The sequence below is a fragment of the Solanum verrucosum genome, unplaced genomic scaffold, assembly GCF_900185275.1.
Source record: "Solanum verrucosum unplaced genomic scaffold, falcon-dt-bn FXZP01000041.1, whole genome shotgun sequence".
Classification (NCBI taxonomy): domain Eukaryota; kingdom Viridiplantae; phylum Streptophyta; class Magnoliopsida; order Solanales; family Solanaceae; genus Solanum; species Solanum verrucosum.
Window position 1 is genome coordinate 807308 of NW_026020250.1, and position 16514 is coordinate 823821.

The following is a 16514-nucleotide window of genomic DNA, read 5'->3' on the forward strand; positions in this document are numbered from 1 at the left end:
GACTTGCTAGATCATAGATGTACAGATTAGGAAAAAGGATCATTAACCAAGATTTTGATGTTACCAACCACCATCTAATAACTTGAGCTCGAGGAAGGATAGTTTACTTGAGACTTTTTATGAATGACCAAATTAATTTGACATCCTAAGTGTTGAAAAAGGACTTACGGTGATATTCTCTTAATTGGGTCGAGAGACTTAAGGGGGACTTCTAGATTCATTAGTTTAGAACAATCAACACACCTAGATGAATTGATAGTAAAGTACATGTTTGAGTTTCGATATCTAAGAACTATGTATAATCTTAGTTCACATTTATTATTTATAAAAATCCAAGTTCTTGCTTTGAATGTCAACATCAAATTATAAAAAAAAAAAACTCTACAATGCTCTTTTTGGGATTCGACCTCAACCTAATTAGGTTACTGTATTTTGCATCGATCACTTTAATCTGTAAAAGGGTATAATTTGGGCGACATCAATAGTTCAACACATTGGTGTACGTTCGAACAGAAGAATGAAGCAACATGAATGTTGAAAATATATATAGTTGAAATTTTGTATCTAAAATTTATTTACCACATGGCTTTAATAGCCACATAAACAAAGTAGTAGACGTCCTACAACTAATAATTTTACTAAATCAAAGCATTAGATCACTTGTATAACTAAACAACTATAATATTCTAGTAAATGAAAGTATTAGGCTCCTCCAACTAATCAACTAATTGTTTCAGTACATAAGTAGCAACAACATCCACAACATTCAACAGGGAGCATTGGTGAAGCAGAAGATTGAGCTATACAAACAATATGTGATATGACAGGGAAATGTAGTTCACATAAACATTAAGTTGAAAGTTTGAGATTCAGTAATATTTTACAATCACACCATGAGTTATTTATTTCATCAAGGTTTTAAGTTCCAAGGGACTTGACAAAAGCATAAACAAGGAGAAAGAAGAAAGATCGAGACCATTTTGTTCGTTTTATTAACCATTTCAAACCTTGTACGAACATCATGTAAAGTGCAATGAGCGTTACCAACCTAAGGCATGGCCTTTTCCGATCCCAGGTTCATGGTAGCCAATATTCTCAACAGCACCAACGGTCTTGAACAATCGCCTCTTGTTTATCTCTTCTACAAGAGAACGATGCAGCAATTGACTACGTATATCAACAAGTGACCGTACCTTAGTCAATTTTGGGCGTTGATTATTCATTAGCGTTGTGTTCTGGTTCTTGGACAACATGCTTGTTTCAGGACAAAACCTTGTACTACATTTGCTTGTCTGCTGTGTACAGTACTGAGATTCTACTTTCTTGGAACCCATACAATCAGCATCATTTTCATCAAAGTTTACGTTGTTGAAGGATTCGTACGAGTTCATTGAGCATTGGGAACTTGAATCATCATACAATTTCAACTCATCTGCAATTAGTATGAATAAATAAGACTATGGAACATTGAGTAATGTGCAATAAAATTAAGATAATGCATTTTCTTTGACCTATGGAAGTCATTTTTCAGTATTTGCAAAGGCCAAGGGAGAGACTGCATTCCTTTCCTTCGGTAGCTCTTTTGGTTTCCCAAGGATCACATTTCCTTAAAAAAAGAGGAAATTATTTTCTGAACTAATTACTCTAACTTAACTTCTTAACTTCATTTACTCAATATTGTTATTCTTTAACACTCTCTCCATTTCAATTAGTTTTTATGGTTTTGACTTGACAGTTAAGAAAGTAAAGACATTTGAATATTGTTGTCTTGAACTAAAGAAATATAGAATGTACTAAAATATCCTTTACTGTTGTCGTTTCAAACATGTTATATAGAAAGTTAGAATTAAAGAGTAAGACAAAAAAGAGAGAGTTTTTTTAAAAACAAAATAAAAGGGAAAGTAAAACAAACAAATTAAACCAGAGGGAGTATTGAAAATCTCATTAACACCACCACTCTCTAATTTACTAATACTAGTACTTCATATTAATTTTGAATTTATAGTTTTCACTTTTGAATCACCACTGGAAACAATTATTAAGAAATTATTTTCATGACAAATTTTAATGACTTCTACTACTAGAAAAGAAGGTTTTTTCCACCTGGGAATTTTGTATTATAGAACATAATTTTTTCATTGATTTTCCACCGAACTAACTGAAAAAATGCATGGTGGAAAACAGATTTTTACTGAAATAGTGGGAAAATAGTGATTTTTTAGTAGCGTTCCATTGTAGTTGTTGATCATGTGTAAAACTTAAACAGGGAATTAACAATAAAGTGCACAAACCTTGAAGCCAATCATGGTCTAATTTCCCTATATGGAATGTGGACTTATATGAAGGAAGGAGACCAGGTAGAGAAAGTTGGGAAGAAGAGTGGGAGGAATTGTAATAGAAAGGATGGGGAGTGTTTTCATCATCATCATCATTATCATCGTCTTCTACGTAGTTGAAGCTATGTTGTTGTTCATAATTCTTAAGAGAGCGCGACTTCTTCCATTCTGGAATCAGATCAGAAATCTCAGTGTCAATCATATCAGCAATTTGAAGAGGATCCCAATCTGTTATGTCCAACTCCTTCACCATTTCCGCAGCCACTTCCATTGCTGTGTCATTAGAAATGTCGAAAGGGAAGAATATGTTCCTCGCTTGCCCTAAACGTAGACAAGTTCAATCAGTAACATTTTCCTAGACAAGTCTCAACTATGTACTTGTGAAGAATAAAAGGTGAGGCAATACCATTCTTTTGAAATATTTGTACTTTGAGAAATATGGTATCATCTTCAGGATTCATTGTTCCTGTGATTGTCATGTTTGTGCCATCTAGTACTGTATCATCAGGCTGAGAAGGTATAATTTCATTCTGTTTTCCGTTTGGCGTAAGCTTTTCACATGACAAATTTATGACCGGAGGTAAATCTTCATGTTCATCAACAGCAAGGAATGGATCCCTCAATAGCTCAGAAGCAGATGGCCTTTCAGAAACAGGACTCAAGCATCTTCCAACAAATCTTTGGGCTTCTGCATCATTTATCTTGTAAAATGCTCTAGGTAGCTTTCCCTGTTGGTAAAAAATATTTTTTCATTATCAGTGTAATTTAATTTGTTACTGAAGATTACTTTACCAAGTAAAGGATTTTGTTGCAACGATATAATATGAGTATTTATCACCAGAACTCTATATAAATGTCACAAAACATTTTAGCGACTCTGGATGCAATGACAGTAACTCAATTACTGCTAAACGTTTTTGAGGCAATAAATATTACTGTTAAAAAGAAAATCTATAGTCAATATCTGTCTATTTTGTTGTAGTGAACTATTATATATAGAGTTATCTGCAACTATCTATACTTTAAAGTAATCTGATCGTGTAAATATTTGATATGAAAACAAAATGTGGAAACCACATTGATGATCTTACTGAGGTGACTTTCTTGTATATTTGAGCTGGATTTGAACATTCACTATATGGATACTCAGAAGTGAGCATTTCTAACACACACATGCCAAAAGAGTATACGTCAACGAGTTCATCATAATCCTCTTCGTATAGTTCTGGTGCCATAAACTCAGGAGTACCTAATATATATAAGCAGTAATAACAAACAGAATCAGTACAGTTTTGGCCTATAGAAAAATAGTAAAGTCAGGTAATCAATCACCTATGACACTATGAGCATGGTGTGATCCACAAAGTATGGTTGCTAATCCTAGATCACCAATTTTGACTTGGCCAAGATGTCCATTCACAAAGATGTTGTCGCACTTGAGATCTCGATGTATAACTGGAGGATCATGACAGTGCAAATAAGCTAGACCCTTAAGGATTTGACATCCCCAATTCTTAATCACGTGTATGTTTACTCGCCTGTATTTGTGTCTATACCTACATCAAGTAAACACACACGCGGTGTTATGATATAATTGCCAGTGTATATAACTTAAAAACCTTTTCAAGATGTGGAACAAAGATATTACTCTCTAAGGGTGCCAGAGGTAAACATTTCAGTAATGAAGTTGAAGGTTCTGCCTTCAACATTGATCCAAGATGCATGGAATTTCATGATGGATTCATGATCAAGTTCTTTAAGGAGATGGACTTCTGAGTAGAGCCTTTGTAATTCTTCAGGTGACCTAAACATGTCATTGAGTTTCACTTGGTTCCATGCTACTTCCATTCCTAGTAACTCATCAAATGCTCTGTATACTATCTTTGTTGCTCCTTTCCCAAGGATCTCTTTGAACTGCAAAAATAAAGACATCAATCATAATTAAACACTTCTCTCTCCGTTCCAATTCAAATGTCTTACGTGTTTTTTTTCCCTATATTTAGTAAGTTTTCTAATTTCAACATTTTAAAACTACAAGATTTAAAGAACTATACATATATTTAATTTAGGACTACAAAATTTAAAAGTTTTTATTTATTTCTACACTCTATGTGCAGTCGAACTAAAATACTTCCGAATGAAACATAAAAAAAAGTACAATATATGATGAATATCAAGCATATATGAATTTGTATTGTTCGTGTGGCCACTCCATTTAACTTATCATATTACAATAGTATAATTAAAAATTAATTTCTCTAGAACCAAATGTATATCCACCAAAAGTCAATTTGCTAGCCTAAGATTTGTTAATTTGTATAGGCTAATTTCTTTCTGTAGATTGTTTTATGGATCTATTTTTTGTAGACTATACTAGAGACAAGGTTTTCATGTCCTCCTCATGTTATTTCCTTTGTGCTTAATATAATATAATAGGGGTCAAGCAAAACCCTCTATACCTTAGGTGTACAACCTAATTGTGATAACTTAATATAAAACGGAAGGAAATAAAATCCAAAAGTCAATGGGCCAAAATCCCTATACCACACAAGTTAGGCTGGGTTTGTCACCTACCAAAACAAAATAAAAGGTGGAATGTTTTATCACGGGAAGAACCACTCTAGAGGTGCCCTTGTGTACAATTAACAAATAATTATATATATTTTCTAGAAGTCAACTTGCTTCTTAATTAATTAATAATAATGCGGTCGGCCATTTTGGATGTTTTCAACTAACATTTGCCGCCCTATAGCATGCTATTTCTGAGGATAATCAAAATGCCATTTCTAAATAGTGATGTAGGACTAGGTTGAGGCACATTCTAATTATTTCAATAGGTACCTATTTAATTTTTACCAGCATAAGCAATAATGCCCACTGAAATTCAGAAAAAAAACACCAATAATTAATATTTTAAAATCTTTATCTAATTAATTACCAGTCCTCATTGGAATATTATAGAGTACAAATTCTGTGTGATCACACAGCATCTAGTTTTCTTTAGATTTTATTTTCTTACAAGTACAGATTTGTTATCTCATTAGGATTGGAATGATAAGATCTAGCCCCTTTGCTTGTATTTATCCCTATTGAGAATTTTATCTAGTTTTCTTTAGCTTTTATTTTCTTCATGCTTGTTAATTAGTACAAATTTGTTACCTCATTAGGATTGGTATGATAAGATCTAGCCCCTTAGCTTATACTTATCCTTATTGAGAATTTTTTTATTTTTAATAAAAATCGACTAGACACTCTGTCTAGTGGTAAAAATTTGCTCCAAGAAAAAGTATGACAAAAGAGATATGAATTTCTAAACGCAAAAACATCCATTTAAAAAGTTTAAACTCGAGAAAATTAAATGAAAAAGAAGAGAAGTGGAGTATTCATTGGTCTATAGAGTAATTCTCAAAAGAGATCAATGATTTAAATTTGATTTATCAAATTGATGATAAAGTGCAAAACAACAATATATATGAAGTAAAAAAGATATGAAAAACTTACACGTCCATAGCGTTTAGATGAATCCATTTCCACATACTCCAACTCCAAATTTGTTCCATTAAAATCAAGCATTTCATTCATCCCAACTTTATGCTTGTTCAACCAAAACCCCTTATACATACACAAGGAAGCAAACAAGTACTCCAACAAAATAAAATCTTCTTCTTTTACTTTTGAAGAATATATATATCTAGCAAGCAACTACTTATATATATGATTATCACTAAACTTTATTAGAACAAAAACACAAAACTATAATAGTTTCTCTTGATGTAAAAGATAATAGATAAGCTAATGCTATTCAATCCGAGGCTTTCCTTCATGATTTTCATAAGAGAAAACACCAAATAATAACCAAAAGAGCCTTGAGTAATCAATCCTTAGCATAATCCAAGACATGGCTACAACTTCACGTGAAAACTCGTAATCCCCACAAATCATTTGGAATAAATCTAACACAAAAAGCACTATAAGAGGTGAGGATGCAATCAACAAATCAAGGGAATATAACTAAATTAAAGTAGACAACAACTTTTCAATAGGAATTTAAAAAAGTGGGGTACTTTTGACAACAAATATAATTGATGGGATTCTAAACTTGAAAAATCTATGGCCATGTTTTGGAAGTGACATTTCTTTTTTGAGTGGTGGATGATAATCACATAAATGAGATTTTGAACCAGAGAGCGATGTGATCGAATATGGAATAACTAATGATGGAGAAAACTTTAATTTTGTGTTTGTGTGTGAAATAGTAAGGTTGAATTAGAGGGATTTTGTAGAAGAAGACTTTTGGGATTAACAAAAGGGTGGGGTGTTTATGGTGAAATATGGCTTTTTTGAGATGACTTTATTACTGTAACACTGTTGACCTTTTCTCTATATGCCATTGTGTGACGTTTTTTTTCCTTTTATTTCCAATTTGGACTATGTCCTTTTTTGTTATTATTTCTAGTAAGTTTTATTTGGAAATAATTCTAGGTCAAATATAGAAGTTAGTACTTAGAAACGATTGGCCATGCTTTTTTTAATTATTACTTATTAATGGGGTCTCCGAGTTTGTCATTGTTGTAAAACTAAAGCAAAATAAGACAAGAAATATAGAAGATGAAAGCAATAGAAATAGGGAGACAAGAGATGAGAGCTTTTCTTATTATTCAAAGTCTTCAAGTGTATCCAATAGGAACCCTTATGCCTCTATTTATAGTGTAAAATAGAGACATACAAAAGGTTGGTCATAAACATGACATTAAAGAAGGAGGTTATGTGTCACGACCCGAGCCTACACCCAAGACGTGACCGGCACTCAAGAACCATTGTTGGTCCCCAAGTGAATCCTCATCCTGACTGACTTCAAGCGGAAGACTAACTCAAGCATACAAAGCTTAAAAACTGAAAATATTCATGAAACTTAAATAGAAAGCTTTAACTCAAAATAAAACTCTAAATAAAATAAATTATTCAACTCGCCATAAAAATAGGCAACTTAAGTCTTTTAAAACATTTAATAAAAGAAATAATATAGACTTCTCAGCTATACTGACTATCTATGAAGCCTCTAACTGATAAAGATAGAAGTCGGGACAAGACCCACGACATCCTGACTAAACTGAAAAGTAAATGAAATCCTTCGGAAACAAGGAGGCTCACCATAGCTAACTCGAATGTATCAACGAAGCTCCTGTTGATGATCCTGAATACCTGTGTCTGTATCATGAAAAGATGCACGCCAAATGGCTCAGTACGTGGAATGTACGAGCATGTAAGAGGAATTCTAAAGCATAAACATAAGCTTGAACTTAATAAACATGAAACATACTTACCTCTTCTCGTACTTACTCAACTCAACTCAACTCAATAATAAGATACTCAACTCAACTCAAAGATATGATACTCTACTCTGGGTACTCAACTCTGTATACTCAACTCAATAGACTCAACTCATGATACTCAAGGATAAAGCAATAGTAAAAGATGCAATATTTATGGAAAGCTGTAAAACTGTAGATAGCAACTCAATGTATTGAAAAATACAATAATACTCAATATGTATATAAAAATACAATATAACTCTGTGGGAGTTTCTCTAACCGACAACCACCGCTATGAGCCTAAGTGATGATACAACGTCTTGCCCACTCTGCTAGAACTGTCCTATACTTTGCCGTCATATAGGATGCCTTAACTAATGGATCCACTAGTCTATGCTAAAAAGCACCAAGGAATCATCTAAAAAGTATGATCCTTTCTACCCATGATGGCTACATGGTTTATGGAGATGTGAGTTATCTAAACACAAACTTGTCCCCTTATCGGTGCTCAATACTACTCCCAAAATACTCAGCTCATATGTTTAAAAACATAACTTTTTCTTTGATTCGAGATAATTACTCAAAAATCTCTCTTAAAAGAGATGGTACTCAAACTGCTTAAAACACTTTTGGAAATCTCAGTTTCCTCTCATCTTAAATGTGAAAACATTTACTCTTGGGAATATTTAGTCCCCATATATCATTTTAAAGAAAATGAACTATACTCTTACTCTTTAGTCAACTCAAATCTTAAGTCTTAAAACAAAGTTAAAATGTTTGTAAAACACTTCTTAAAAGATGATTCATGCCGAATTATGGACGTGAACGACTCAATGCAAGGTTTTCAATAACCATAGATAGAGTTCAATACTTGGAACTCAAGAACTTCAATGATACTACTCACTTCAAGAATGCTCAATTCATAGGGTTCATGCAGAATTATGAGCATGAACTACTCAACTCAAGGACTCAAAGATACTTCTCATCTCAAGACTGCTGGACTGATAGGGTTCATGTGGAATTATGAACATGAATAACCCAATTCAAGGACTTCATGGGTAACATGTAATAGTCCCATGATTAGGAATATAATCTCAAATGGCTTAGAAACTCAATACTCAAGACTTAGGACATGAAGACACTACTCTTCTCATAGATGATCAATTTATGAAAGTTCATGTGGAATTTATGGGCATGAACGACTCATCTAGATGGTCTACATGACATTATGAAACTCATGTATACGACTCTTCTCATTCTCATACTTACTTTCTCAAAACGTAACTCAAATCGATTATGGGTCTCAAAGGATTCACAATTGAACTCAAAAAAACTTTCTTGAACTCTACTCTTAACTTTCTCTTGAATGTAAATTATGAATTCAAGAGTTATGGTTCATGATATGTAGGATCTTGTGATGACAAAGTAGACTCATGAATACATTCTCCTCATTCTCATACTCACTTGCTCGAGTCTTGAAACAAGTTACTAGAAGTTGTAGAAGACTCCACAAAAAGACTCAAAGGGACTTTCTTAGAATGTTCGAAAGAATTCTCAAAACTTAACTCTCAACTCTACCTTGATTTTGAATTATGAATTCAAGGTTATGATCATGTTAGGAGTGATTTTAGGTGTTTAGAAGTAGCTTAGAGTAGTTAGAATCGAAAAAGAGTGAAGGTACCCTTTGAAAGAACTCAAACGGAGCAACCGATTGCAATCTGGATGGGACTGGCAACCCTGGGGCTATGGTTGGCGCGGGGCGCCAACCCCTAAACTTCAGAGCCTACTTTGGGGCGCTCTGTCTGGCGCGACACGCCAGTCCCTAACCCAGAAAACTCGACGAATTTCTTTCCTCGTTTTCTCACCCTAACTCGCCTAGAATCGAACGATTTCTTTCCCAATCACTTAGAATAAATTACTTAACATAAGTACACTCTAATCTACTCAATACAGACCTTAAAACACTAACTTTGATCTCAAGAAATCATCAAAAATCCAACACAACAAGATTTAGAAAGAACTTCAAGAACACCTATCAAGAACTCTAATCTTTCAACTTCAAGAATGAAATTTGCGCTGAAAATAACATGTTTGGCGTGTGGGTGAACAAAACCAACACTATGGAAGCTTACATACCTCTTAGGTATTAAACCCATGGCGAAAATCCGCAACAAGATGCAAGAATCTCGACAAACGCTTGATCCTCTCCTCTTTTCTCCTCTTTTCTCTTCTTTTGTCTTCTTGAACTCTCAACTAAAACCCTAGCTATATTTTAGGATTAAAAAACTGAACCTAATAGGATTATACCCCTAAAACGTTACTAAAAATGAATTAAATCTAATTGGATAAGGAAAAGACCAAAATACCCCTTACTATTTTCGGGTAACTTTCCTTAACTGGACAACCTGACTTCAAAAGGGAATATCTCATTCATCCGAACTCAAAAATTAGCAAACTCAGCGGCGTTGGAAAGATAATTCAAAGATCTTTCATTGGATACCTTGTAGTCCACCTAAATCATCCTGTATTGAGAGTTATGATCATCTGAAGTTGAACCAAAACTTAAAGGAACTTAGGAATGACTTTAATGAATTTTCTCTAATTCTTCTTGGAACTCAAGGTGCTACATCTAGTGACCTTAACACTCAAGAAATTTTTAATTCCTCGGTAAAAATCCTACTCACAACGAAGGATGGTTCAATTCTTAGTTCGAAAAATTTTCTGGGGTGTTATAATATCTCCCCATTGGGATCATTCGTTCTCGAATGACGACTGTACTGGGTATGGAACGGGGTTACTCTTACTAAGGTTTGAGTCTAATGGTCTTCTCTTACTATATTCAAGCTTAACCCAAATACTTAAGTTTGGCTTCTATACCTCTCAATAGGGAATCTCATCCCAAGACTATAACTCCTTACCACCACATCCAAGCTTAGTACTCTAACAACTTGATGGACTCCTACTAACTAACTCCTTCGGAACCAACTAAGGGCTCTCATTTAACTATTTCTCATAGTACAACCTCATCCTTAGATGGAATTATCACACCATCACTATCACGATAAGAACATTAACCTCCTCTTTCTAACATCACTACATTACTAAGAGGACCTCTGAATGGATATCTCCCATACTCTTTGAAACTCATTACTATCTTACTTTCAAAAACTTGACTTGATTCTCATCTCGTCATCTCCCCCTTAGGTATAAAGCTAACACTTGAAAGCTACAGACCTATTCCACATTGACAACTCAATTATGCTATCTAGGCACACATGGAAAATTATAACTTAATTGGAACCTCATCTGGTAATATACCATCTCGGCACACCTCTTAATGCTCTTGTTACTCTTGTGACTAAGCCACACTTCACTGCCCTTATCTAAATGTTAGGGTCTCTAACTTGTACCACTCATATCTCCTGCAACTAACATCTCAATTCCTCACCTACTTTATGTCAGGTCTTCTAGTTCAAATCTCAAGACAACATCATCACACTCATGTTTCCATTCTTTGGATCATGACACTCATCTCAAATTCAAACTTAATGTTCATTACTAAACCGAATATCAATACGATTGCTCGCCTACTATATTATACCTCATTACTTGATTAGTTATATAACCTTATGAACATCATGACCCTCTCAAACAAATCATAAGCCTAGCTTATATCTATCACTTTATGAATACTTTTGCTCTTCAATTCAACACTTACACTTAGTCATTACCTATACAATGACACTTAATCACAAACTCCTCTATAGCTACAACACACTCTACCTCCTATGATGGAATCTTTCCAACTCACCACTTCTTGGTCTACCCATACGGGAAAACTTTTCATTAATAACTTACTAGGTGCATGACTATAGTAACATAGTTTTCCAAAACATCATCTCCCTTACTTAGATAACTAAACCTCTATATACTTTCCTCTAACTCTGGACACTTTCTTATACTACTTCTTAAAGAATCATAACTCATACTATCTCTTCGGGTGAAAATCTTACTCGAGCTCTAAACATACCTTCTCATAAGGACCTCAGCTGAAACCAGGCTTAAGGAAAATAGTAGAACTTGCTTTTAGCTCAAATGCACGATTCATATAATTATGGGTGCATTCCTCTAAAAACTGAACACTTAACTCACTCCTGGGCTCCTCTCAAGACCCTCTGGAGTCTCATGACTTCCTCAATATTTTTGCTAAGAATAAACCATCCACAAAGATCTCGGGCTTTAATTTTCAACCACTTCTAGTATGATGGGTAGTCGAATGAATATGGGAAACACACGAGTATAAATAAATCTCTATGATATAGCTCTATTGCACGATTAAGAGTATGAAAAAAGGGAAACTTTTCTTAAATGTCTGTAGTCCCTCATTTATAGGAGTGGGGCCCACACAACCATAAACAAGATCCTACCAACACGGCTTCAAAGACACCCTAGGAAACTTGAACTCTGTGCTCTCATACTAAGTTTGTCACTACCCGAGCCTACACCATGGACGTGGCTGTTACTCAAGAACCATTGCTGGTCCCCAAGCGATCCCTCATCCTGACAGACTTCAAGCGGAAGACTAACTCAAGCATATAAAGCTTAAAAATTGAATAAATATTCATGAAACTTAAATAGAAAGCTTTAACTCAAAATAAAACTGAATAAAATAATTATTTAACTCGCCATAAAAATAGGCAACTTAAGTCTTTAAAACATTTAATAAAAGAAATAATATAGACTTCTCAACTATACTGACTATCTATGAAGCCTCTAACTGATAAAGATGGAAGTCGGGACAAGACCCACGACATCCTGACTAAACTGAAAAGTAAATGAAATCCTCCAGAAATAAGGAGGCTCACCATAGCTAACTCGAACTCCCGGATGTATCAACGAAGCTCCTATTCATGATCCTGAATACCTGTGTCTGCATCATGAAAAGATGCAGGCCAAATGGCTCATTACGTGAAATGTAAGAGCATGTAAGAGGAATTCTAAAGCATAAACATAAGCTTGAACTTAATAAACAGGAAACGTACTTACCTCTTCTCATACTTACTCAACTCAACTCAACTCAAGAATAAGATACTCAACTCAAAGATTAGATACTCAACTAAAAGATTAAATACTAAACTCAAAGATATGATACTCGACTCTGGGTACTCAACTCTAGATATTCAACTCAATAGACTCAACTCATGATACTCAAGGATAAAACAATAGTAAAAGATGCAATATTTATGGAAAGCTATAAAACTGTAGATAGCAACTCAGTGTATTAAAAAATACAATAATACTCAATATGTATATAAAAATACAATATAACTCTATGGGAGTTTCTCTAATATACAACCACCACTATGAGCCTAAGTGATGATACATCGTCTTGCCCACGCTGCCAGAATTGTCCTATACTTTGCCGTCATATAGGGAGCCTTAACTAATGGATCCACTAGTCAATGCTAAAAATCACTAAGGAATCATCTAAAAAGTATGATCCTTTCTACTCGTAATGGCTACATGGTTTATGGAGATGCGAGTTATCTGAACTTAAATTCGTCCCCATATCGGTGCTCAATACTACTCCCAAAATACTCAGCTCATATGTTTGAAAACATAACTTTTTCTTTGATTTGAGATAATTACTCAAAAATATTTCTCTTAAAAGAGATGGTACTCAAACTGCTCAAAACTCTTTTGGAAATCTCAGTTTCCTCTCATCTTAAATGTGAAAACATTTACTTTTGGAATATTTAGTTCCCATATATCATTTTAAAGAAAATGAACTTTACTCTTATGTCACGACCCAAGCCTAGGGCCTAGACGTGACTGCCGAATGGGAAACCCGAAGGAACCCCAAACAAGCCTCATAGCGTATCATTACACATCCTTGGTCGCGGAAGCAATTAAAATGACCATAAGCGATAGGCATAATCAAGGGGAAATCGGGACTAAGGGAGCAAGAGAAAAAAAGGGAATGATACATAAATACCATAGATTAGTCAAGCTCAAGCATAATACACAACTTGTCCAACACCACATCTAAACATGGGTACTTAGCGGGGGCCAAGACAAACTACCGGGCTCACCCTCATAGTCAATACATAACAAAAAAGGAACAGTCTTATACATAGCAAGAGATCATAAGCAACGTCCCCGGAATGGAGGACTCACCAATAACCTCGATAGAAAATCGTATTAGCCACGCGGAGAAGGATGGTCAAGCGGTGCTCCGGTCCCTACATGGTGACATCATGTAGGCATAGAGTATGCATTAGTACGTTTGAATGTACTAAGTATATGGGATGCAATGCAATGCAACAATAGATGTACATCATAGGCAAAATGCATAATCATACCCGATAGATAGCATATTAATGAGATGATATGTATAATGATGCTTACATAAAAATCATATTTAGTGGGGTGTAGTACATGTGTGGCGAGTGACCATCAATATAGTATTTCCAAGGTCTACCACCCCCTTGGAGAGGCGAAAGAGGTACAAACCCCTCAATGTGGTTACCCGGGCCTACCACCCTCGAGCTAGGGACCAAGGTACAAACCCCTCGATATGGTTATACGGGCCTACTACCCCCCGTACTAGGCAACCAAGGTACCAACCCCTCGATACGGTTACCCGGGCCTACAACCCCCCGAGCTAGGCTTGGTCGACTCACAACACTTATATAGAGAAAATCATATACATGTGTCCATTCATCATCATTTCAGTAATTATATAACCAACTCATAGGACGTACATTGGACCTTCCATTTCCTAAGAATTCTATAAATGGACATTTTATCAAACACACGGTGGGCTATTGTTCATGTAAATAAAATCATGTATTTCAAGAGTACTAAGTCCAACCAATTCCAAAATCCATATAAATCAGCCCACCAACAACATACATATATATAAATCAACCTTCATAATTTGATCATGGAAGCATGAAAACCATAAACATCACATAATAATTCCATTTCATGATAATATGCAAAATAGACCATAATAGGGTGTGTAGTAGAAATTCCATACTTCAAGAGTTCATAAATAACCATAAGGACCATAAACTTGAAGTAGTAATAAAGGATAAATGGTTGACTTGTGGAAAGGAAGGTTTCCACAATCAAACCCACATACCTCAACTTTGGAGAATCCTTGATGAAGATTGGAATGGAGAATTGAAGCTTGAGATTGAGTTTGAATCCAGAATTAGAGCTTGAGATCTTTGAATTTGGTTGAGGATTTGGTGGAATTTTGGAGAGGGCTTAGAGAGTGTTTTTGAAGTTAAAATGACTAAGTATGGGACATATCCCCTTTTTAAAAAAAATGCCCCCAACACTTAGCCTAAAAAATGAGGCTGAAAAAAAATAATAGCTCACTGGAAATTGCAAATCTGCACAGACAGGTTTTACGAAAATGGTCATAACTCTTATCCTAACTCGGAATGAGGTGAAACCAAGTGCGTTGGAAAGCTAACTCAAAGAGCTTTAATTTAATAGGTTGTGGCCCTTCCAGTTCCTTGTGTGCTAAGAGATATGCCCTTTAAAGTTGACCCTCCAAATCGCATTTTTTGCGATTTTCGAATTTTGATACGGTTGCTCTAAAATTCGGGTTAGACCCATTCCCCACTCAATTTGACCCCATGAATAAGAATATGAAGTCGAATTTCCGAAATCATGCACAGATTTTGAGATATATGGAAATTACAATTATAGGTGTTTCCGAAGCACATTTTCGGGCATTTTTGGGGTCGTTTCAATATCTCCCCTTGGGAACATTCGTCCCCGAATGTTAAAGAAACGTACATGAGAGACACAAACATGGCAATTTCAGCCCACATAAGGATGCAACAATGCACTTACACCTTATTTCAAAAACCTCAACATAGTTGTAAAACCACAATGAACTTGTCAACTTAAACATGAATGTATGCAATGACATGGGGGCTGAACTTAAGACCTGAGATTTTATAAAGGGCTTAGATCAATACCTTAGGCTTGAGTGGAGTGGAAAAGATAAGGATATCGCCTTTGCATGTCCGCTTCGGCCTCCCAAGTAGCACTTTCAACTTGTTGATTTCTCCAAAGGACTTTAACGGAAGCCACATCTTTGTTTCTCAACCTCTTCACTTGTCTATCTAAAATCTGGACTGGAACCTCTTCATAGGTCAAATTATCTTCAACAACACCCACAACATCAAGAGACACAATGGCATTCGGATCCCCACACACTTCCTCAACATAGACACATGAAATACCGGATGAACCAAATCCATTTCGCTAGGCAATTCCAACTCATAAGCTACCTTGTCAATTCTCCTCATCACCTTATAAGACCCACGTATCTTGGGCTCAACTTGCCCTTCTTACCAAAACGAACCACACCCTTCATGGGTGACACCTTCAAATAGACCCAATCACCAACTCGAATTCAAGAGCCCTTCTCCTCACATCGGCATAGGACTTTTGGCGACTTTGGGCCTCTTCAACCTTTCTCTAATCATCCTAACCTTCTCAAGAGCCTCCATAACTAGATCTGGTCCTAACAAGGCCACCTCACCAACCTCAAACCACCCAACCGGTGATCTACAACGCCTCCCATAGAGAGCCTCAAAAGGAGCCATATCGATGCTAGAATGATAGCTATTGTTATAGGCAAACTCAATCAATGGAAGTTGATCATCCCAACTACCCTTAAGCTCCAATACACAAGCCCTAAGCATATCTTCAAGTGTTTGGATAGTCCTTTCGGCTTGTCCATCCGTTTGCGGGTGAAAGGCCGTAGTAAGCTTAACTCTCGTACCTAGACCCCTTTGAAAGGACTTCCAAAAGTGTGAAGTAAATTGAGTACCACGAT

The 16514-nt window shown here is 35.4% G+C and overlaps 2 protein-coding genes across 3 annotated transcripts in view; both read right to left on the bottom strand.

Annotated features, from left to right (window-relative positions):
* The window catches only part of LOC125833069 (uncharacterized), a 1066246-nt gene that overhangs the window by 784555 nt on the left and 265177 nt on the right, over nt 1–16514 (bottom strand). The gene's annotated exons all lie outside the window — the stretch shown is intronic.
* On the bottom strand, nt 838–6546 carry LOC125833061 (probable serine/threonine-protein kinase WNK5). Its single transcript, XM_049512216.1, has 7 exons — nt 5838–6546; nt 3985–4250; nt 3669–3892; nt 3428–3585; nt 2743–3064; nt 2292–2657; nt 838–1432 (listed from the first exon to the last, which is right to left on the bottom strand). Exons 1-7 carry the CDS (start codon nt 5955–5957, stop codon nt 1041–1043), a joined length of 1848 nt encoding a protein of 615 aa, XP_049368173.1. The 5' UTR covers nt 5958–6546; the 3' UTR covers nt 838–1040.